Below are 25,131 nucleotides of genomic sequence, written 5' to 3' on the forward strand. Positions count from 1 at the left end.
AAAATCTATGGCCATATCCCAGAATGTCAGCTGTCCCTGAAATACAAAGGAAAGATGCCATGTGGCCATGGGAAGACTTCCTCATGTGACCCAAGATGAAAACAGCAAGTTCAGAGACCTGGTTGTGATTAGTGGTGTGGCTGATGGTACAGAATAATAACATTTTTACACAGTAATATTTTCCACCACATTCCGACCCCAAGAAAAGAGGATGGGATATGATCCACAAAGCATTATACAAACTATTGTGATCTGGAAGAGAAATTATAAAATGATCGGATCAACATTGGCATATTAATTTTTGAGTGTCATAAGCCTGTGAAACAGGATAAATTGTCTATCAAGAAAACAGGAGACATTAAAAAAAAGCATACTCTGATTCAAGAGTTTTGGAGTGGGGCCGATGCTCCACATTTTTTTTTTTTTTTCACTGACAACTCATTTTATTCCAATGAAAAACAAGTGAGATCTCCCCAGGCCCCTCAAAGACACAGTAGCATAGTTTGGAAAAGGCAAACATGGTGTGTGTTGAAAGCCCATTTCTCACTGTCAGCCTGTTCTCAAAACCAGAGCATGTGTTGCTGTACACACCTTTCAACAAGCAACCCTTTCTCTTAGCTGGGAGTGGCGAGTTCTGTTCTTGAAATACTTCCACAGTTACTCCTTCTCACTCTGAAGCTTCCAGGCTGGAAAAACAATTTCATCTATGCCAAAAATAGACTAATAAGAAACAATAAATATTAATATATACCTGTGTCAGTTGTACAGTCTCAATGCCTCAATAAATACCAGCATTTCTGCTACTGCTAATTTGTTTAATAAATTAGCTAGCCTGACATTCCACATGGTGTAAATCATCAATGCTGTTAGCACTGGAATGGAAACACTTCAAGTGATAATGGTTGGGTTTTCATCCTGCATATGTATTTTAGCCAGATAACCCCATCTCAACTCAGATGTTTAGAGCACCAATTCTCAGACCTTGGAAAGGGATTTTGCTCTCATGCTATCATACCTTCTTCCAGCCATCTCCTCCAAGATAGTAAGACGTTGACCTGTTAAAGCAGAGAAATTGCAGCCCTGAGTCAAGCTAAGAGGACAGGATAGACTCCAGACTAAAGATTCAGTTCCTATTTCAGATCTAAAGCAACTAATGGGAAAGTAGTAAAATTTGCTTTTTGATTTTCTCAGTAATACCATTCAGTCCCTCGCTTTTGATTCTATCCTTTTAGGTAAATAAAAATCTTCAGTCAAAATCTTCATCTTCCAATGCCCATTAATCAGCTACCAGCTATAGAGTTCTTGTAAGAACTGATTTAGTCTTGTGCGTATTTTCCAAATTAAATTTTTATGAAAGATTCCAGTAACAGATCCTACATAATTGAAATTAAGTCCCCTGGAGTTTTTCCTTTGAATGAAGTAAGAGATTTAGTTTAATTAAAATCTTTATCCACGGCTCCTTTAGTATGAGCTTGCCATTTACTAGCATGGATTTTTAAAGAGTAGAATTTTAAATCGGGTACAGACTAACTGAAAGTTTTTATGTTAGTTACAATTCTTTATTCTGACTCCTGTCATGGAAGAAGTACGGGAATCAGTATAACAGTTCTGTATTTTTTCCATAAGGTCACTTGAACTAGAGTTCTAGAAGCCGTCTGCTGTGGGAGTTGCTTACTCTTTGGTGCAGCTGTTCACCCACTTGGTAGAGGAGCAGAGGGTTGTGGGAGGCCCTGTGCAAGACCTCGGTCTGCACACATTGCCCGCAGACTTCTTGACCTCCTCAAGCTTGACAACCTGATCCTTGGGTTCTGCAACCTCTGCACCCTGCATTCCTTAACTGGTAGCATTATCAAGATATTTTTAGGTAGACGCTGTCAGGACCCAGGAAAAAAATGTTTCACAAATGTTTTGAGACCCTTATGCTTCATTTTACAGCTCATCAGTGAATGAAGTTAGAAGAGCCTTGTCCGCATTCTCTTGGTACTAAAATGCTGCTGTAGTAGCTGAGCTGTAGTATCTTATTGAAAACGTGCCACCACCTTGTCCCACTGTCCTCAGATGAGATCTTTAACAGACTTGGAGGCTTCTAGCAGGGGCCTCCTCGTGAGCCCTCAAACCCATTCAGCCGGGAGCTGGTGGAGCCGCAAGTTGGCCTTCAACACCTGGCTTCAAGAGCAGGGCAGGACTCCAGGCACTTGCGCAGGTGATTGGCAAAATCCACCTGGGTCTGCGAGAGGACCTGGTTGATGATGGTCTTCGGCAGCCATCCCTTGAGGTCAATGCTGAGCAGCCAGGTGAGTTTGGTCCTTGAGGGACTTCCAGCCAAGGGGCGGAGCACCATGCAGGTGGGGCCGTGCTCAGCTCTGATGACACCCTTCTGCTGGGGCATCTCCTCATAGAGTGTGGCCATGCCAGCCAGCACACACATGGAGCCCCGGCGCTTGGTACAGCGTACGCTCACAAAGTCTCGGGGCCCCACGAGGTTTCCTGCCGCCTCTGCAGCCAACTCGTGAGTGATGACCGTGTCTTTTCCAATCTTCTGCAGGACCTTGATCTCCTTGACATTGGGATTCCACTCGCCCATGGCCTCCATGCGCTCCACAAGCTCTTCATAAAGCCTCTCCATGGGCTGGTGCACCACCACCTCCAACCGGAACACCTTGCCCACGTCAGGGATCACTTTACTCAGCACCTCGTCCCCATTGGCCTGCTGGCTCTCCTTCTTCCAGCCCTCCTGGTCTTTGAGGATGCCCAGGGCCCTCTGCATGGCCTCCTCTCCCTGCTGGATATAGGCCAGCTCTTGGTCGCTGTAGAGAGGGTCTTCCAGCTGAGAACCTAGGAGAGAGCCGCAACGCGGAACCTGGTTAATCCACGCAGCTGGGGCCGGGCCCCCTAGGGCCCTCCGGTTCAGCTCCTGGCCGATGGCCAGCACAGCCTGCTGCTGCAGCCCCTTCATGCTGCGCACGTGTCTGTAGGAGCTTCCGGCACACAGCTTAAACGTCGCGAGAAGCATCTTTCCGGGCAGTAGGGGCAGGTGTGGAGTCTGGCGGGGATGCTGAGGGCTCCTGCTGTGGCCTCTGGTCCCGGAGGATGGCTGCTCCTGTGCTTCCTCAGCCTGACAGGGTTGTGGCCTCGGGCCCTGCAGCTGCCAATGCTCCGCATTTTTAACAAGCTTATTGTAACTAGTAATGTGAAGAAAACTGCTCCTTAAATAGCCATTTTAAGCTACATGAGCTGCAAAGAAATAGAATAGTAAAGATTCATACTTAAACATTGAATTGTAAGTGTTTTGCACATTTGAGAGGTCTGATAGAATAGTACCCAGGGCAGCTACAACCGTTTGACTTATTTAGTATATATTCTATGTCTTTCTAACAATTTTTTACTGTTAAATGCACCACATAAATAATATAAAATCAACACCATTGCAGTTCTACCTTTTTGCAAATATTTTGTCAAACATTCATTAAATGGCAGAGCTTGAATTTTGCTTCAGTTTGTGTGACCTAGAATTGAACTAATAAAACAAATACACAGAGACAACACTAATGAAAGTTTGTAGAAGTTTTAGAGGGACTTTTGTGGTGGTCCATCGTTGGGGTACTTTAATGGAACGGAACCTGGTGGTCCGGAGTTGATGATAAGAAAGTAAAAGAAGGAAAGAGGCTAATATTCCCTGGGTTACAGAGCAGGCCTCTGCGCTTCAGGGAATCAGCCAGAAAGAGAGAAAGAAAGAAGGACATGGGGACCCAAGTCTGGTGGTACAAGGGTGCTTTATTGAATTCCGTGTGAGTATTTATACTGTATTACAACGTAGCTTCTTCAGGTAAAGATCAAAAGACCAGACTTTACAAGTTACCAAGGAAACAGAGCAATAGAGGCCATAAGGCCAAAAGGCAATCCATATCAAAGTTCAGTTCAGTTCAGTTCAGTCGCTAGTCGTGTCCAACTCTTTGCGACCCCGTGAATCACAGCACGCCAGGCCTCCCTGTCCATCACCAACTCCCGCAGTTCACTCAAACTCATGTCAATCGAGTGATGCCATCCAGCCATCTGATCCTCTGTCATCCCCTTCTCCTCCTGCCCCCAATCCCTCCCAGAATCAGGGTCTTTTCCAATGAGTCAACTCTTCGCATGAGGTGGCCAAAGTATTGGAGTTTCAGCTTTAGCATCAGTCCTTCCAGTGAACACCCAGGACTGATCTCCTTTAGGATGGACTGGTTGGACCTTCTTGCAGTCCAAGGAACTCTCAAGAGTCTTCTCCAACACCACAGTTCAAAAGCATCAATTCTTCGGCGCTCAGCTTTCTTCACAGTCCAACTCTTACATCCATACATGACCACTGGAAAAACCATAGCCTTGACTAGACGGACCTTTGTTGGCAAGGTAATATCTCTGCTTTTTAATATGCCATCGAGGTTGGTCATAACTTTCCTTCCAAGGAGTAAGTGTCTTTTAATTTCATGGCTGCAATCACCATCTGCAGTGATTTTGGAATCCCCCAAAATAAAGTCTGACAGTGTTTCCGATGTTTCCCCATCTATTTTCCATGAAGTGAGGGGATCAGATGCCATGATCTTCGTTTTCTGAATGCTGAGTTTTAAGCCAACTTTTTCACTCTCCTCTTTAATTTTCATCAAGAGGCTTTTTAGTTCCTCTTCACTTTCTATCCATATCAAAGTGAAAGTGAAGTCACTCAGTCCTGTCCCACTCTTTGGGACCCTGTGGTCTGTAACCCAGTTTGCTCCTCAGTCCATGGGGTTCTCCAGGCAAGAATACTGGAGTGGGTTGCCATTTCCATCTCCAGGATCCATATCAAAAGAGGGTCTTAAATAATCCCTTTCACCAAATGGAGAAGCTAATGAAGGAAATCCTCTGTAAGCATCCCATCTCTATTATCTCAGTCCTGGGAGTGGCTTGTCACTCCTCTCCTCCTGAGAGGAACTGAAAAGGAACAGAGGGCTCAAGAGAGATAGGAAAGGGCACACAGGACTCCTACTGTGAAACATTCCCTGACAGTCCATGACTAAGACCTCAGCTCCCAAGGCAGGGGGATGGGTTCAATACCTGCTTAGAGAAATAGATCCCACACCCCACAACTAAAGTTCTCCAGTGTCAACAAAATCTCCCACATGGCTCCAAGATCCTGCCTGCTACAACTAAGACACAACCGAGCCAAACATATAAATTAGTGTATTTTTCAAAAGAACTTTATATAACTTGGGAGAATACCAAAACAAGAAAAAAATCATCAAATAATTTCAACATTTTTCTGCACACAGGGATACATTAAAATGAGATTATACTTACTAAGAATATTAAAGCTATTCATGTCAATAAAATCAAGATCATTTTTAAAGGGTTAATATATATACATCTACTTGTGGATGATATTCTTTGTACATTTTAGATACATTTAGGGTGGAAACATACACAGCAGTATAAGATAAATTAGGACTATTGGTTCTGAAGCTTTTCTTTCTTGAAAAACTGTATCATTTGTGTTGAGCTTTATCTTTCAACACAGTGGAAAACACATTAGCTCCATTATGATTGCTGTAAATATTTAAAAAAATACAAATAAGTGGTAAAAAGACTGTGTCTGTGATTTGAGCCTGGAGTGTTCTGGAAACATCACACCTGGGCTTGAGTGATCAATTCGCCTACCCCGAAAACCCACTATCTATAATCAACACAATGAGTGTTCATTCTCAGAAGCAAAGAGAAACCAAGAAGATGGGGGAGTTTCTCCATTAACTATGAGCATTTCCACACATTCCTTATTCCTTTTTTCCACAACCTTGTTTAAAGAGAGAAGTATGAACTTCATAGTCTCATGATGTCAGAGTGACGTCTCCAGAACCAGTGGGCATCAGATGTCACGGTGTAAATGAATCACATGAAAGATGCACAATCACTGCCTGGGCATTCTGGAATTAACAATGAAATTATAACTTGAATCTAACATTTAAAACTGTCAATTTTATGCAAATTTCATTTCACATATACTTCCCCTGTTTAGTATCCTAATAATGCATTTAAGTAGTAAGACTCAGCAATGCAAAGGACAGCATCTCCTAGCTTGCTTTTTATTTCTGAAAATTTTCGGAAAAACTGTGAACCTCTGAGTTGAGTCACTGGGCTTCCCAGCTGGCTCAGTGGTAAAGAATCTGCCTGCCAATGCTGGAGATGCGGCTTCAGTCTCGGGGTGGAGAGAATCCCCGGGATGAGGGAATGGGAACCCACTGCAAAATTCTTGCCTGGAAAATCCCATGGACAGAAGCCAGTTGGTTCTATGTATAATGGCATGCGGGGAGTGAGCTCCGCCCATGGCAAAGGTCACGAGGTAGGAGGCTTGGCATACGCAAAGGCGGGATCAAGCCTCAGGAGTCTCCCTGGAAATTCTCGAGCATCTACCCCCAAAACCAGAGTCTGCCTACTTTCTGCTTTGTGCTTTCACCTACACCTCTGACTTTATGGGGGACTGTCCCCCACTACCTCTCTCTGAAAAAAGAGTTAGCTTACAGCTCCAGTTAATAATTCCTGGGTGTGACAGTGTTTCAACCTACAAACTCCTTTGGAAATCCTCTAGCCTGCCTGAATAGGTTTTTCCGGCCACATGTGATTGTTCAGAGCCTCCCAACTGTGAGAGGCAGGAGATGTTCTAAACTGTCTAAACACAGATTCCTTTGGGTAGTTAAAAGATTGATTAGAAATTGTATTGGTGAAGGGTTTTTCACTTATTGGGCCAATGTTTGCTGCTAAGTCTCCATACTCCTTACCTACTGTGTCCTTGGCAGTGTATTGATTGATATAATGGGTGTATAGAAATGTAAGTAGTAGCCTCAATGTTTGTAACCTTGGATCCTTGAGTTAATTCTTTTCTTGATTGAGCCCACCTCACCTTTGCCCTATAGGAATGCAGCTTTGTCCAATGCTTTTTTGGAGGCTGGTGCCTGACTTTGGAATAATCACCTTTAGAGAAAGATAAGTTTCTTAAAATGTTAACAGGCCTCCTGGCCAGAAGATGATGTAATTCACCTGAACTTTTGCATATGATAAGTTTGAAAGCCTGGCTTCAATTAGGACCAGGAGCTGCTGTCCTTGCATGACTCCACCCCTTCCCCCATTATCCTCTATGCACTATTTAAGGTATAAAAACTACTTTGGAAAATAAAGTGCGGGCCTTGTTCACCGAAACTTGGTCTCCCCATGTCCCTCTCTCTCTCCCAAATTCTGGCTGAGTCTCCATCTGCAGCGCGGAACCCGCCATGCTTGCTAATTATGCCTGGGCTTCTAAGATCCGACCGGGGAGGCCTCAGTGTCTCCTCTCCTTCGGGAGAACGGAAGGACACCTGCGGCCTACGTAAGTGGTGCAAACTTCTTGTCTTGAAGTTTTATTGGTCTCCCGCGTAAACCAAGCTACTCAGCCTCTTTTCTCCACTAAATTTTCCTACTGAGCTATCCTCATCCTATTACTCTTTATATCTTTGATAAAATATTTAAATAAATAGGTCGCTGACGCTGCCCCGCTTCGAATACCCTGGATCAGCTGGGGCTGGTCCCCGGCAATGGCATTTTCAAACTCTGTTTTAAATATCTATATTGCATCCAGGTGCTAAGTCATCACTGCATTTCACAACGTCCCTAAAATCCCAACACTAAAACACATCCCAGTGGGAGTGAGGATAGGAGTGACTCCCCATGCTGATCTCTCACAAAAAAAAATAGTTTCAACAATTGAAAATCGCTGATTCACGGTGAGAATTCATCATGCTCCTTAGAAAGCGAGGATGCAGACAATGGATAAAAGGCTCTGGGACACAAGGAAGTAGTCTAAAGGGCTGGTCTTCACTATGATAAAAAGAAATAGGAAGAAATAAGATGATGAGATGCCCGGGACGAAAAACTAGCAGCAGAAAGCTAAAGGCTTGCAGATTCTCATTTGGGCATTTCAGGAGGAAAAGCAGATGCAGCCCCAGACCCAGGACAGGATATTTACCTGAGAAGTTGCCATTTCCTCCTCTTCTTCCTCCTGCTCTGCCTTCTCTGGGGATCGTACGATGCAAACACACTTCTGAGTTTTGAGAAAATACCGCTGAGGCCATTAAAACAGCTCTTTAACCTGCAACCAATGCTCCTACAGACAGAAGGGCCTTGAAAAGCTGAGAAGACCGACCTCTCCTGTCCTCTGTCTCAGGAGAGATTCAGGAACAATCAATTCCTACCTGGAGACCAGCCTGTGAACTTATTTCTTGATTCTTCTCTCCCCATAGAGAGCTCTTAACACTCTGCTCACACAGATGATGTGAGCTGACTGACTTCTCCTTTCCAAATCCAGATAGAACAACCCTGTTGCTTCTCCGTGGACGAAGCCAGGGCTCAGCTCTCACAGATAGATAAGGAGGCGCTTCCTAAACCTGGGCCTCTGCTTAGAATGCTCTGGAGCACTTCCTAGACACCGCAGTGTTGCTCCCACAGGACCAACATAGAACTCTGTTGGGAGGGCATCAGTGAGGTCAGTTCCTGACACTGGTCATGTGATCCTGATGGGAAACCAGATGGAAACCACTTGCCTAAAGATTCTTTCTGAACCATTTCAATGAATACAAATCCCTGGTGGTCAGGTCCCCACTCCAAGAAGTTATCAATCTGCAGGTCTACAGTGCGGCCGTTAATGGAGTCCTCAGCAAATCCCATCTTCTTCTGTTTCTTCTTCCAAACCAATGTTCAGGAGTCCTGAGCTCAAAGCCTCACACTCACCACACCTAAGACCTCTCTGTAGCGGAGGATTTCGGGCAGGAATTTCTGAGGCAGGTCAAAGCCAGAATTAGGCAGAGAAAACACCAGTTCTTGCAGTTTAGCCTGTAGAAGTTACACTGGGTGAGGTGCTCTGGGCTCCCTAGGGTGAGTGTGAATTAATCCATTCAAGCCAAAACAACAAATCCGGTGAGCAGTGTGAGGGTATCATTGAAGGGGGACTTGTAAAGTAGACCCTGGTGTTCAGCAAGACTGTTGATCTCAAGGAAGGTGGTCATATAGAGAGCAGGTGCTCACAGGACTGGCTTTTATGAGTTCAAGAAACCACAAGCTGCCTACTGCCCAGAGAGATGCTGAAGCAGCAACAGCATGGACCAGTTTAGGGAAATTGTCAACAATACTCATTTTTTGATATAAGGATATGAGATTTGTGACTTTTACAGCTTACCAGACAAAGCCTAGGAAGCACTTAGGAAGCATGGTATACACTAATTCCACGCCTCTTCCAGGAAGACTTTCTAATACGTTTGTGGGTTATCACATAAGTTGTCTTCATTTCAACACTGTCAAGTAATAATCATGACTTGTGTGTTGATATTATAAAGATACATCAATATTGCAGTGAACTCTCGTTGTGTTTTTCTTACAAATCAACGATATTACTATTGAAAGTTTGGAACCAACTTCTATCTTACTTTAATACATGGAAAGATTAAATGATCACTTACATCATGGCAACTTCCAGATATTTCGCATCAATGCCAAACACCTCCATTTAGATAGTCATTGTCCATTTTACATTATGGTATCCTTCATCTTCTAATGGAGGATAGATAGAAACGGTTGCAACACAATATAAAAAGGCTAATCTTTAATAAACCATAAAAAAAAAACTACATTTCCAAACACAGTAGAAAGCTTAGTATGGATTGAGTGTTCAATTACATTCATGTCAAAGAATCTCAAATCACATCATTCTAAACAAGCATACAGATAGCAATCCACTCGAGTACTATTGCCTGGAAAATCCCATAGACACAGGAGCCTGGTAGGCTACAGTCTATGTGGTTGCAAAGTTGGACACGACTGTGCGACTTTACTTTTGCTTTCATACATACAGTGTTAAGAATTGTAACTTTCTAACCATCAACCTTCATCTCACGATTCATGCTAATACGTCCATTTTCTATGTGCTTTAACTATGGAGTACTCCCTACAGTCATTGTACTTCAGAGAAACTTCTGAAAACAAGATTGGTGAAATGCCTTCTATTATGCAATCTCTGATATTTATTTCCATTTAACTTTTGATTAAATACTTTTCTACATATTGTTTACATCATTTCCATTGGTTTTTTGTATAAACTCTTGTGTTTTCTGATGCATGTTTAGCGCAAACCTCTTCCATCACTTGTTCCATTATTAGAGTTTCTCTCCAGTGTGTGTTCTCTGATGTTTACTGAGATGAGCACTCTGACTAAAGGCTTTGCCACATTCGGTACATTCATAAGGTCTCTCTCCAGTATGCATTCGCCGATGCAGAGTAAGAGCTGACTTGTAACCAAAGGCTTTGCCACATTCAGTACATTTATATGGTCTCTCTCCAGTATGCACGCGCCGATGTTCAGTAAGGTTATAACGCGTAATAAAGGTCTTGCCACATTCTGTACATTTATAACGTCTATCCCCGGTATGAATTCGGTGATGTTGAGTAAGGGCCGAACTCCTAATAAAGGCTTTGCCACATTCTTTACATTTGTATGGTTTCTCCCCAGTATGGATTCGATGATGTCGAGTAAGAACTGAGCAATGATGAAAGGCTTTGTTACACTCTTTACATATATAAGGCTTCTCTCCAGTATGGATTCGCTTATGATAGGTTAGATCTGAGTAACAGATAAAGGCTTTGCTACATTCTGTACACTTATAAGGTTTCTCTCCAGTATGAATTCGCTGATGTTGAATAAGATTTGAGCTGTAGGTAAAGGCTTTGCCACATACTGTACATTTATAAGGTTGCTCTCCAGCGTGAATTCGCTGATGTCGGGTAAGAAATGAGGAGCGACGAAAGGCTTTGTTACATTCTTTACATATATAAGGTTTCTCTCCAGTATGAATTCGCTGATGTTCAATAAGGTCTGAGTTGCAAATAAAGGCTTTGCTACATTCTGTACATTTATAAGGTTTCTCTCCAGCATGAATTCGCTGATGTTGAATAAGGCTTGAGTTGTAAGTAAAGGCTTTGCTACATTCTGTACATTTATAAGGTTTCTCTCCAGTATGAATTCGCTGATGTTTAGTAAGAAGTGACTTGTAAGTAAAGGCTTTGCCACATACTGTACATTTATAAGGTTTCTCTCCAGTGTGAATTCGCTGATGTTGAGTAAGAAATGAGGAACGACGAAAGGCTTTGTTACATTCTTTACATATATAAGGTTTCTCTCCAGTATGAATTCTCTGATGTTCAATACGGTCTGAATTATAAGTAAAGGCTTTGCTACATTCTGTACATTTATAAGGTTTCTCTCCTGTATGAATTCGCCGATGTTGAATAAGAAGTGAGTTGTAAGTAAAGGCTTTGCTACATTCTGTACATTTATAAGGTTTCTCTCCAGTATGAATTCGCTGATGTTCAGTAAGGTCTGAGTTGTAAGTAAAGGTTTTGCCACATACTATACATTTATAAGGTTTCTCTCCAGTGTGAATTCGCTGATGTTCAATAAGAAATGAGGAACGATGAAAGGCTTTGTTACATTCTTTACATATATAAGGTTTCTCTCCAGCATGAATTCGCTGATGTTGAGTAAGAAGTGAGTGACAGTTAAATGCTCTGCTACATTCTCTACATTTGAAAGGTTTCCTTCCTGTATGAATTCTCCTATGTCTACTTAGATTGGATGACTTACTAAACACTTTCTCACATATCTTACACTTGTTTTCTTCCTGTGCATTCTGAACAGTGTCCTGTTGAGTAAGTTCTGAACAGTGATTAGAAACCTTACCATATTCACTACAAGTCCTCTCTCCAGTACAAGTACTCTTATCTAGAGAAAAACCTGACATTTGATCAAAGGTATTTCTACATTTATTACTTTTAGAATCCTTGTTTGAAGATTCAGGTCCCTGAGGTTTCTTAAGGTTTGAGTCTCCTTCAACTGTGTACCTAGTTTCATTGCCTGAATATCTTCTCAGTCCGCCATAAATACTCTTGTAATTATTGGAGCTGGGGCTCTTACTTAAGGTCTGACTCCTTTTATTATACATGGAAAGTTGTTGTGTATTAACCATATCACAATATGTATGAAACAATGATGGTTGGATTGCATCTCTTCCATCATCATCAACAGTATATATCTTGGAATGGATAGAAGATATCTGTCGGGGGAAGAATAATGACCCCCTGCTCATGGATCCCTCAAATTGCTTAGACTGTGAGTTTTCACACTCATTGTTAAATTGTAGGTGTTCAGACATGCTTGAATGTATGTTTAGTAGAAGCCTACGTTCACAACTGTCTGAATGAGTATTTGCAGTAGAGACTAGATTACCTTCCAGATTTTCCACGTTTTCTTTTAGAGAACACGTATGTTTCATAAAAGGATGGAAATCTTTTCTTAAACACTTACACTTCTCGGCAGATATTGAAGATTGAAGTTGCTGTTTTTCCCAATTTGACTCACGTTGCTCATTTCTTTTTGCAGTACTCTTAGGATTACGTGTAAGTGTCTCCATTTCTTTATGTCCATATAAACATCCTCTCTGTCTTTCATATACTCTGGTATATTCCCAATCTTTCATTAAATTTAAGTTTCTGAGGTGAAATGTTTGATATATTCCTAGGTTTGCTTTTTGGAATACATCTTCTAACACTGGATTCTTTGGCATCAAATCCTGGGTGTCTTGCGGAGACACAGCTGAAAGATACCAAATAACAAGTAATTTTACCTGCTATTCTCAGTGAATATCTTTAAAGATTTACAGAAAATTGATGAGCATAGCGAGTTTAAAAATAAAATGGAGATGGAAGGATCAAGATGCCAGAGGCTTAGGCAGATGTGGAGCTCATCTCTCTCTCCACAAGTGAATGAGAAACGGAATAATTCTCACACAGCCCAGCTGAACACTAGCAGAGGCCCTTGGAAATCTGAAAGGACAAGAAAGATTCCTGCTCTGCAGGGTAGGACAAAAGAAAGAAGGAAAAAGAAGAGGAGAGGAAGTGGGTTGGGGCCTGCAACCCTGCAGGGAGAAGAAAATGAGGAGAGGTCCCCATATCCGAGGAAGCCCCTCGCTAGGGGAGCTCAGTTTGGACAGAAAGAGAGTCTCATTCTTTGTGGGAAGAGAACATGGCAAACAGTGTGTGGCAGCAGGACAGAGTGAGACCTGCACACAGGGTACTGACCCCAGCCCTGCCCACCCAGCCTTAGAGGCATGTCCAGCAATACAGACAAGGGCTGGGTGCCGAAATGTGGGGTTTGGAGAGCAGACCGAGGCAGAGGACTGCGGTTCGCTGTGAGGAGACATCCTGAGGGGACGGGAGTGAGGGAGGAGGTCTATAAAGGGATGCTTGTGGAGGAAGCGTGAACCACCACAGAGAGAGTGTCATTGTTGAGTGATGCCCAGGGAATGAGCCCGCTGCATCCCTTGTCCCTTGTGCCCGCCCCTGCTAGCCAAGGACTAGGAAGAACTCTACCCAGCCTGGGGTCTTTTGAGCCCCAGCCATGGCCTACCCCATCGACCTCCTCCACAATCAGCAGAATCCTGAGCTCTGGGGCAGCCTCAGGAGAAGACACCTGTGAGTTGGCCACATGCACAGATGCAGCAGAAAGCACAGGTGAACGCCAGCAATAAAGAAGAAAAGCTGAAAACTCTCCTTGCAGCAACACCAGCCACGGTCTTACACCCATGACCAGCTTTGTAACCTCAGCCCCAACAAAGCATCTGAAACAACAACCAAGGGCTCTCTCATTCATGGCAGGTATGGCTTTAGTAGGTGTAGACTTTGTGAGCTCCTACACAAGGGGGCTGGGCCAGGACAGAGCCTGAGCTGCTCCGTAGCACCACAGCGGGTCCAGTTCCACGCTGAATGCAATCCCAGGACCTGACTTCATCGAATCCATTCTAGTGACCTTGTGAAAACAACATCTGAGAGACACCAGGGCCATGTGCCATCATGCCCATGGTCAAGGTGGGGACAAGAGCAGTTCCAACACTACATAAGGAGAGCCTGCAGAACGCATGAGAGGGGGCACGACAGCAAACCCTGAGGTGAACATTCCTAGAGGAGTAATACTTAGTGTCTTCTCTCCCAGTGGGTATGCTCCAATGCCACCTGCCTCGCACCACAGATCAGAATCACAGTGAAGACTCAGATCTGGGGGCTGTATTCCACCACGCAGGGAGCAGGCACCACCAGAGACAAGGCAGTAACAACCACAGAACAAGGGGGAAACAGCCCTGAATATCCAGGGCAGGCTCTGGTCACAGTTAACAGCAATCAGAGCACAGATCAAGAGAGGATAAGGGCACAAACTTCTGGACCAACCTCACCCACTAAGGTGCAGATACCAGAAGGAAGACTAACTAGGTGGCTGCACCCTTCAAAACAAAGACCACAAACAGAATGCAGGACAATATGATATGGCAAAGAAATATGTTGCAGGGCAAGAAACAACATAAAACCTTCCAAGGACCACTGAGTTAAGAGGTGACAGGCAATCTGATGATTACTTCTTGCTTTTAGTCATCTTAAGTGGAGACACCAAACACTTTCACAAATCCTAGGTGCCTAGTAATTCTAAAATCCACTTCTTGCCACACATGTTTCTGAGAATGTGTTATTAGATGTTTCAATCTAAGAATCACAAATGAGAGTGACAGAGAAGTAGTCAGAAACTGAGGACACATAAGACAGTGTCCGAGGAAGCTGAATACAAATAAGATAAACTTAATAAAGTACTAGTTTTATTTATTTATTTATTTTATCCACCACAGGTATACCTGTGTTCCCCATCCTGAACCCTCCTCCCTCCCCATACCCTCCCTCTGGGTCGTCCCAGTGCACCAGCCCCAAGCATCCAGTATCGTGCATCGAACCTGAACTGGGAGAGAGACTTTAAAACTATGATTGAAAGAGGGAACTCTACTCATTGCTCTGTGGAGACCTAAATGGGAAGGAAATCAATAGGACGGTAAAGACTAGAGATCTCTTTAAGAAAATTAGAGGTACCAGGAATATTTCATGCAAAGATGGGAACAATAAAGGAGAGAAACAGGATGGACCTAAAAGAAGAAGATATTAAGAGAAGTTGGCAAGAATATATGGAAGAACTATACAAAAAAGATCTTAATGACTGAGATAACCATGATGGTGTGGTCACTCACCTAGTAACAGACATCCTGGCATCCAAAGTAAAGTCGGCCTTAGAAGCCATGACTACCAACAAACCTAGTGCAGGTGATGGAACTCCAGCTGACCTATTTCAAGTCCTAAAAGATGATAATGCTAAAGTTCTGCACTCGATAAGCCAGCAAATTTGGAAAACTCAGCAGTGGCCTCAGGACGGGAAAAGGTCAGTGTTCATTCCAATCACAAAGAAAAGCAATGCAAAGAACGCTCAAACTACTACACAATTTCCCTCATTTCAAACAATAGCAAAGGCTACAAATTCTCCAAGCGAGGCTTTAACAGCATGTGAACCGAGAGCTTTCAGATGTTCAAGCTGGATTTAGAAATGGCAGAGGAATCAGAGATCAAATTGCCAACATCCCTGGGATCATATAAAAAGTGAGAGAGTTCTGCAGAAACGACGACATCTGCTTTATTAACTATACCACAGCCTTTGATTGTGTGGACAACAAGAAACTGTGGAAAATTCTTAAAGAGATGAGAACACCAGACTACCTTACCTGCCTCCTGAGAAACCTGTATGCATGTCAAGAAGCAACAGTGAGAACTGGACATGTGACGACGGGCTGATTCCAAATTGGGAAAGGAGTTCATCAAGGCTGTATACTGTCACCCTGCTAATTTAACTTATATGCACAGTACATAATGTGACATACTGGGAAAGATGAAGCACAAATTGGAATCATGATTTCAGGGAGAAATATCCATAATCTCAGATATACAGATGACACTACCCTTAGAGCAGAAAGCGAAGAGGAACTGAGGAGTCTCTTGATGAAACTGAAAGAAGAGCCTGAAAAAGCTGGCTTCAAACTCAACCTTCAAAAATCAAAGATCATGGCACCGGTCAGATCGTTTCAGGGCAAATAGTGGGAGAAAGAGTGGAAACAGTGAGAAACTGTATTTTCTGGGGGTTCCAAAAGCACTGCAGATGGTGACTACTGCCATGTAAGTAAAACACGCTTGCTCCTTGGAAGAAAAGCTATGACCAACCTAGGCAGCATATTAAAAACCACAAACATTACTTTGCTGACAAAGGTCCATCTAGTCAAAGCTATGGTTTTTCCAGTAGTCATGTATGGATGTGAGAGTTGGACCATGAAGAAAGTGGAGTGCTGAAGAATTGATGCTTTTTAACTGTGGTATTGGAGAAGACTCTTGAGAGTCCCTTGGACTGCAAGAAGATCACACCACTCCATCCTAATGGAAATCAGTCGTCAATATTCGTTGGAAGGACATGGTGAAGCTGAAGTTCTGATACTTTGGCCACCTGATGTGAAGAACTGACCCACTGAAAAAGACCTTGATGCTGGGAAAGATTGAAGATGAGAGGAGAAGGGGACGACAGAGGGTGAGATGGGAGATGGTTGCATGGCATCACTGACTCGATGGATATGAGTTTCAGCAGGCTCTGGGAGTTAGTGATGGACAGGGAAGCCTGGCCTGCTGCAGACCATGGATCGCAGACTCAGATTCGCTGGAGCAACGGAACTGAACGGACCGATATGCATAAATAATTGTCTCTGGTGTATAGGAGAACAAAATTGGAAAACAGCTATATTCCAATTAGAACTTTTAATAAAGATTTCTTCATATAATCTAAAAATTGTCATAGTTTGAATCAACCATTAATAATGTAGTGGAAAATGTGCTAAGATTTTATGTCAATGTATTTTAAAATTCTATGAGGTAAGAAAACACAATAAAGTATTTTAGCATGTTAGAATTGGGGCAAATACACTAAAGATATTTTATATGAGATCATATAAGGTAATGAGAAACTTTCAAGTCAATCTGAGATGTGCACTGGTTCATTTTCACCAGATTTTGCTTTCTGCAGTGAAAAATTACTTGAATTTGAAATTTATTTAGAAGGTCCTATGTGTCGCTCCTAGTGGATAGGAAATTATAAATCAGAGAATAAAATCCTGTCCCTAGTATTCCTGGAAATTTGGCAGTTTGTCTACCACTTGACTCACACATTTCTGTCTAGAGGTAGAAGGAAACTTTAACAGGACTGTCATACAGTTACTCAGAAACGGGCAGAGTTTTCCTAGGTCCCCCAAGAAATCAAAGAGCAACGAATGAATGTAATTTGTCAAAAGCCAAGAAGAGACTTTTAGGTCACACTATGATGGAGAAAAGTAATCACTGGAGATAAATTCATGAATGATTAAAGAGAGAGAATGAGGCAGGTTATACATTTCTATCACAGTAGCAGAACAAACCCAGGTTTTCAAAAACCATTTCCATTGAAGCAAATCTCCCAACACCACCTGAGTCATCATCTCCAACCATTCATACCTACCTGGGTAAATGGCTGTTGTCTTCATTCTCCTTATATTCCTGGGATCCTTCAATAGCTCCAGAAAGGTGACCAGGTCCACCTTAGACACAAGCCCTGGTGATCAGAGAAAGGAATATTTGTATTGTTAGAGATTCATCAGTATCGAATCCAATATGTATTCAGGTGAGACGAGAATGCATTTTCTTCTAGACAACGATTTCCTGAAATACTTTATTCAAAGCCGCTATACAATACTAACACACACCTCACAATCTGGTCCTGAGATTCTGGTCAAGTAGTACTAAGGCAAAGGTAAGTAGAGTCAATGTGAGATTAAGAGAGGGTGCAACTATTTAATACCACAGAACTTACACAATTACCAGTAACCTAGAATGAAGGACGCAGAGTACATCAAGGAAGAAAAACATCACCAGCACAATGATTCATCATGAAGCCTTTCTTTCTAAACCCAGAAATAACCCATTATCCCCTAGAGAGCACAGATCTGAAAATACTGTGGGAAGCAGAAAATTTCAGAAGACATTCTAGAAATGACGGAACAAAACCGCAGTGGGTAGATAAGGGATTCTGGAAGGCAGATATCCTCACCCAAGGAGGCCAGGTTCCTGTAGTTCTCTAACATCACATTCCTGTACAATTTCCGCTGACCGAGGTCCAGGCATTCCCACTCCTCTTGAGTGAAGTCTATGGCCACATCCTGAAACGTCAGCCGTTCCTGAAATACAAAGTACAGATGCCAATAGCCTGTGGGAAGTCTTCCTAATGTGATCCAAATACCATTCAGTCAGATAAAATCTGAGTAATAGGCAAATTTGGCCTTGGAATACGGAATGAAGTAGGGAAAAGACTAATAAGAGTTTTGCCAAGAAAATGCACTGGTCATAACAAACACCATCTTCCAAGAACACAAGAGAAGACTCTACACATGGACATCACCAGATGGTCAACACCAAAATCAGATTGATTATATTCTTTGCAGCCAAAGATGGAGAAGCTGTATACAGTCAACAAAAACAAGACCAGGAGCTGACTGTGGCTCAAACCATGAACTCCTTATTGCCAAATTCAGACTTAAATTGAAGAAAGTAGGGGAAATCACTAGACCATTCAGGTATGACCTAAATAAAATCCCTTATGATTATACAGTGGAAGTGAGAAATAGATTTAAGGGCCTAGATCTGATAGATAAGAGTGCCTGATGAGCTATGGAATGAGGTTCGTGACATTGTACAGGAGACAGGGATCAAGACCATCCCCATGGAAAAGAAATGCAAAAAAGCAAAATGGTTATCTGGGGAGGCCTTACAAATAGCTGTGAAAAGAAGAGAAGTGAAAAGCGAAGTAGAAAAGGAAAGATATAAGAATCTGAATGCAGAGATCCAAAGAATAGCAAGAAGAGATAAGAAAGCCTTCCTCAGCAATCAATACAAAGAAATAGAGGAAAACAACAGAACGGCAAAGACTAGAGATCTCTTCAAGAAAATTAGAGATACCAAGGGAACATTTCATGCAAAGATGGGCTTGATAAAGGACAGAAATGGTATGGACCTAACAGAAGCAAAAGATATTAAGAAGAGGTGGCAAGAATACACAGAAGAACTGTACAGAAAAGATGTTCACGACCCAGATAATCATGATGGTGTGATCACTGACCTGGAGCCAGACATCCTGGAATGTGAAGTCAAGTGGGCCTTAGAAAGCATCACTATGAACAAAGCTACTGGAGGTGATGGAATTCCAGCTTTTTCAAATCCTGAAAGATGATGCTGTGAAAGTGCTGCACTCAATATGCCAGCACATTTGGAAAACTCAGCAGTGGCCACAGGACTGGAAAAGGTCAGTTTTCATTCCAATCCCAAAGAAAGGCAATGCCAAAGAATGCTCAAACGACTGCACAATTGCACTCATCTCACATGCTAGTAAGTAATGCTCAAAATTCTCCAAGCCAGGCTTTAGCAATACGTGACCCGTGAACTTCATGATGTTCAAGCTGGTTTTAGAAAAGGCAGAGGAACCAGAGATCAAATTGCCAACATCCGCTGGATCATGGAAAAAGCAAGAGAGTTCCAGAAAAACATCTATTTCTGCTTTATTGACTATGCCAAAGCCTTTGACTGTGTGGATCACAATAGATTGTGGAAAATTCTCAAAGAGATGGGACTACCAGACCACCTGACCTGCCTCTTGAGAAATCTGTATGCAGGTCAGGAAGCAACAGTTAGAACTGGACGTGGAACAACAGACTGGTTCCAAATAGGAAAAGGAGTTCGTCAAGGCTGTATATTGTCACCCTGCTTATTTAACTTCTATGCAGAGTACATCTTGAGAAATGCTGGACTGGAAGAAACACAAGCTGGAATCAAGACTGCCAGGAGAAATATCAATAACCTCAGATATGCAGATGACACCATACTTATGGCAGAAGTTGAAGAGGAACTCAAAAGCCTCTTGATGAAAGTGAAAGTGGAGAGTGAAAAAGTTGGCTTAAAGATCAACATTCAGAAAACGAAGATCATGGCATCTGGTCCCACCACTTCATGGGAAATAGATGGGGAAACAGTGGAAACAGTGTCAGACTTTATTTTTTGGGGCTCCAAAATCACTGCAGATGGTGAATGTAGCCATGAAATTAAAAGACGCTTACTCCTTGGAAGGAAACTTATGACCAACATAGATAGCATATTCAAAAACAGAGACATTACTTTGCCAACAAAGGTCCATCTAGTCAAGCTTTGGTTTTTCCTGTAGTCATGTATGAATGTGAGAGTTGGACGGTGAAGAAGGCTGAACGCTGAAGAATTGATGCTTTTGAACTGTGATATTGGAGAAGACTCTTGAGAGTCCCTTGGATTGCAAGAGGATCCAACCAGTCCATTCTGAAGGAGATCAGCCCTGGGATTTCTTTGGAAAGAATGATGCTAAAGCTGAAACTCCAGTACTTTGGCCACCTCATGCCAAGAGTTGACTCACTGGAAAAGTCTCTGATGCTGGGAGGGATTGGGGGCAGGAGGAGAAGGGGACGACAGAAGATGAGATGGCTGGATGGCATCACTGACTCGATGGATGTGAGTCTGAGTGAACTCCGGGAGTTGGTGATGGAAAGGGAGGCCTGGGTGCTGTGATTCACGGGGTTGAAAAGATCGGAAACGACTGAGCGACTGAACTGCACTAAACTGAGATTCTTTGGCTGGCAATACTCTGTTTTCTGTCATTCTGATGTGCCAGGAGAGGAATGGGTCCCTTGGGGTCATGATTATGGGTAAGTGTAAACAAACCGGTTCAGAAGTTAAGAAGCTTATCAAGTCCAAAGAAACAGCATTTCAGGAAAGAGACGGAACAAACAAACAACAGGACTATGCCTCTTACCTCGGAATGAGTCATTTCTGACTCCTTGCTTTCCTCTTCCTCTGGGCTTCCTTCTCACGTAAGATCAATCTTGGGAAGTGACCCCTGAATGTTGAAAATAGACTGTTCAATACTTAGAAAAACACATCGAGCTCCCTGTCACACAGCCCCATACAGAGGATCTCAACAGGTACAAAATACAATCCTCTACGGCCACTGACACAGCAGGGATTCTGGAACATTTTATTCTTTTCTTCAGAACTCGCGGCCCTTCCTGTGAAAACCACACGTTCTAGGCTGACCCTCCCCTTCAAACCTTAGGCGAGACCCTGACCAAACTCCATACAGAATAGAGCCTCCTTCACCTCTTCGTGGATCAGGGACTTAGGGGTTGGGCAATACAGGACTTTAATCAGCGGTCTCTACAAGTTAGAAGGCAGAACTGCCAGAGAAGGACGTGGACTCTAGAACGATATTAACAGGAAGCGGACGTGGACCCCAGGGACCCGGCAGCTAAGACAAAGGACTTCAGAACTTCTCACGGCGATGCGAGGACACACACACTGGGGACGGGAAAATGGGGACGGTGGTTTGAACGTTCACAGAGACCCCCGAAAGCCACGTGTGAAGGACAACAGGCAGTGGGACAAGGAATCGGGTTTTAAACAAACAAAACTCACCAGAACACTCTGTCGCTCATTTAAACGCAATTCCGGGTCTGCAGGATACTGCGCACGCGCGGGCGGAAGATCCAGTACAGAGGAAGGTGAGTGCGCTACGGGGCGGCCAAAGATAGGCGACGAAAGGGGAGAGGGTGGGACGAGGCCGGAAGCGCAGGTACTTATGGGCGGGGCCAGTGGGGACGGGGCCTTGCTCCCCTCACCCCCGCCCCTCTCGGTTTTGGGTCTGTTGGTCCTTCTGTCCTGCTGTGCTTCCTTTCTCTGCCTTTTAATGCCTTTAAATCTCTTTGATTTCCTCTGGAGCAGAGCTGCTTCCTGCCTGTTCTAAGTTAGTGTTTCAAACAACTTAAGGCAAAAGAGAAGAATTTTGAGAGCTGCCTCTATGGAAAGCCGAGACGTTTTCAGCAAGTTGAAAAACGGGGAAAATTCAAAAGCCCTTTGTGGGAGTGTGTGAAGATGGGTGTGTCCTCGGTGATGAAAAGCAGAATGTAACCGCTCAGATAATCCGTTGAGAGGAAGCCTCAGTAATTGTAACCAGAAACCTGCTTACATCAGGGAAGCTGGCTTTTCTCTTAAGAAGTGATTCCAGAAAGAAAGAGGGAGATAGGAATCCACATTGTCGTTTATAACGTAACCACAGAAATGACATACCGTTGCTCCTGTCAGAATCTGTTGATATACAGATTGCTTCTGTTAATTGTTGCTGCTGCTGCTGCTGAAGCAACCAATTGCCTTTCTTCTTCCAGGACTGAACAAGTTTCCAAGAAGCAGGACTTCTTGTGCTAAAACTGGGCACGAAACTAGGCAAATGGGACGCGTGGATCACATCGACTGCTCTGCACTGAGCTTCCCAAACACCCTCCCCTCCTGTTGGCTTTCTTTCCTAACCTCCTCCTCTTCACGCAGTCCTTGAAAGGATAATCTGGAGAATCGCTAACGCAAGACAGAAAAAATAGTAAAAGGCCCACAGACCATTGTATCCCAGGAAAGTACACCTTTCTCTTTAAATGTGAGATTAGCAACTTCCCTAGTAGTCCAGTGGTTAAGATGCTGTGCTTCCACTGCAGGTTATTATTGGGTTCAATCCCTGCTCGGGAAGTTAAGATCTCAGAGTTGAAGGTTTAATCATTTCTTACACAGAAAGAGCATTAATCATTACAATATAAAGGAAAATATATGTCAAGGTAATAAATTACTTATTAAAGAAAATGTGTTTTGGATCATCCCCAGCAGCCCAGTGGTTAAGACCCCATCTTCCGATGCAGCATTGCGGTTACTTCCCTAGCCAGGGAGCTAAGATCCCACATGTTTTGGGGTGTGAACAAAAAAGAAATTATGTTTCTTAAGTATCTGTGAGTGGGGACAAATTCTAAGTAGAGGATATTGATACTGATTTTCATGATAAATGTATCAGTAGGTCAAATCTCACGGTTCCCTGCTGGAACCTCTGGTTCTGAATATGACTTTGGTCACGAAGAACTAGGAGAATATTCTCTAGGGAGTTGGCACTAAGGTGTACCTGCTATTGCAGACTACAGTGGAAATTAGGCGGGAATTTCTATCAGACATTGAATCCTAACTATAAACAGGGGGTATTTGCCTCAAGATACTTTTTGAGAATTTCTATGACATTTCAGACAATGAGGTATGAAAATGTCACCTTTGTAAGATGACAGATGGAGAAATTCTTGAAAATCCCTCTCAGGTGCTTTGGCTCCATTTCTCTACTCATAATCTAAATGGAGGCACAGTTCAGTGGTCTCAAGAATAGGAAATAACTCATTTTTGGTAGAAATGCTTCTCATGGATACTAACTATACAAGCAGACACATGAAATTCCCTTCCTTTGTCAGACCTCAGTATTTACTACAGGTTCCTTGTGAGTCCCTGTCTGTCTCCAGGGACCAAAGGGACTAGAACCTTCCTCAAGCATTTCAAGAGTCCCTTTGGAGAGGATCGGTACAAACCTTTAATTGTTCTTTTATCATTAGCAACTGAGCCATAAAGATTTCCACAAATAATCTCAGTTCTCCAAGCCTGTCTCACATCGCAGATACAGGTGAAAAGATAATTGCAGTTCTGAAGGGTCATGAGGTCACAGAATCACAAACCCCTATCTAGGGGTCTGGCTGTGTCCCTCCCCATCACAGGAGCAGCTTGATGTGACCTGCACTCTGACCCAATATCTGGGCTATGTGAGGATATCAAGTGAGTATTTTCTGTTTCAGCTTGTGGGCAAGAATCTGCAAGAAACAGGTGCTTCCAGGAGTCTGGGTTGGTGACCATTCAGGAAAACAAAGTGTTCTGACTCAAAATAATGCAGTGCCAAAGCAACACTGGAAGGAGGAAGAATTCAAAAAATGTAATTGAGCTATGAAAGAGAGATTAGGTGCGACCAGATGTCAGTTCACAATGCCTCCTAACATATCTTACTGTAATTCTTTTTGAAAAATATTTATTTCTTTGGCTATACTGTATCTTTGGAAAAGGCAATGGCAGCTAAGTCCAGTACTCTTGCCTGGAATAACCCATGGACGGAGGAGCCTGTTATGTTGCAGTGCGTGGGGTAGTTAAGAGTGGGACATGACTGAGCGACTTCACTTTTCACTTTCAAGAATTGGAGAAGGAAATGGCAATCCACTCCAGTGTTCTTGCCTGGAGAATCCCCGGGATGGGGGAGCCTGGTGGGCTACCGTCTATGGGGTCACACAGAGTCAGACACGACTGAAGTGACTTAGCAGCAGCAGCAACTGGATCTTACTTGTGCTATATGGGATTTAGTTCCCTGATCAGGGATCAAACCTAGGCACCTCCCCCAAGTCCTGACCCCCCACCCCCCACCCCCGCCCTCGCCGAAGCTAGCATTGAGAGCCAGGTGTCTTAGTCACTGGACAACCAAGGAAATCACAGTATAACTTTTGTGACAGTGATTGTTATTTTAGAATCCAAGCGATATGAAACCTAAAGTTTAGTATAACTAATGACTGGAATTGCAGAGATATATGGGAAATCATGGAGTACCTTACAGAAATCATACATTTGGGGGGTTACTATATGTGTGCCAACAGTACCTCCATGAGTAATAAATCTATTAGAATGATATTTATTAGAAACAGTGTATACAGTTGACAATTGTGTGCTTAGTCCAATCGTCGTGTCTGACTCTTTGCAACGCCATGGACTGTAGCCAGCCAGGCTCATCTATCCATGGAAGTCTCCAGGCAAGAATAGTGGAGTGGGTAGCCATATCCTTCTCCAAGGGATCTTTCCAATCAAGGTATTGATTCCTGGTTTCCTGCATTCTAGGCAGGTTCTCTACCATCTGAACTACCAGAAAGCAGTAGAAATACCTGCTCTAACTCTAGAATTTATAAAGTGCTTAACAGAGACATTGTTTCCTATTGAAAAATCCATAATTGGGTGATTTGGGTCAGACCATTTTCCAAAAGTAACTTCAGAAATGGGTTTCAGATGGCAGCTATGAGGCATAAAAGCATAGTGTGTCCTATTCTCTGATTTGAAAATATTCTCAAAATTTATAGTTGTATAACTTCATTTTACAAAATAAAAATCACTTTCTTAAAATGTCATTTTCTTTATATGTGATATATTAATGTTTCAGATATCTTGACT

At 43.0% G+C, this 25,131-nt stretch overlaps 2 protein-coding genes and 1 pseudogene across 3 annotated transcripts in view; all 3 read right to left on the reverse strand.

Moving 5' to 3' along the window:
- Window positions 1-25,131, reverse strand: part of LOC109571826 (zinc finger protein 568-like) — a 126,629-nt gene that overhangs the window by 60,818 nt on the left and 40,680 nt on the right. The window lies entirely within an intron of this gene.
- LOC109572025 (steroidogenic acute regulatory protein, mitochondrial pseudogene) lies at window positions 1,907-3,164 on the reverse strand (annotated as a pseudogene).
- Window positions 9,617-21,571, reverse strand: LOC109572006 (zinc finger protein 271-like). The gene is made up of 5 exons (XM_070771615.1): window positions 21,499-21,571; window positions 20,840-20,923; window positions 18,062-18,188; window positions 17,474-17,566; window positions 9,617-12,673 (listed from the first exon to the last, which is right to left on the reverse strand). Exons 2-5 carry the CDS (start codon window positions 20,852-20,854, stop codon window positions 10,182-10,184), a joined length of 2,727 nt encoding a protein of 908 aa, XP_070627716.1. The 5' UTR covers window positions 20,855-20,923; window positions 21,499-21,571; the 3' UTR covers window positions 9,617-10,181.

This window comes from Bos indicus, chromosome 18, assembly GCF_029378745.1.
Source record: "Bos indicus isolate NIAB-ARS_2022 breed Sahiwal x Tharparkar chromosome 18, NIAB-ARS_B.indTharparkar_mat_pri_1.0, whole genome shotgun sequence".
NCBI lineage: Eukaryota > Metazoa > Chordata > Mammalia > Artiodactyla > Bovidae > Bos > Bos indicus.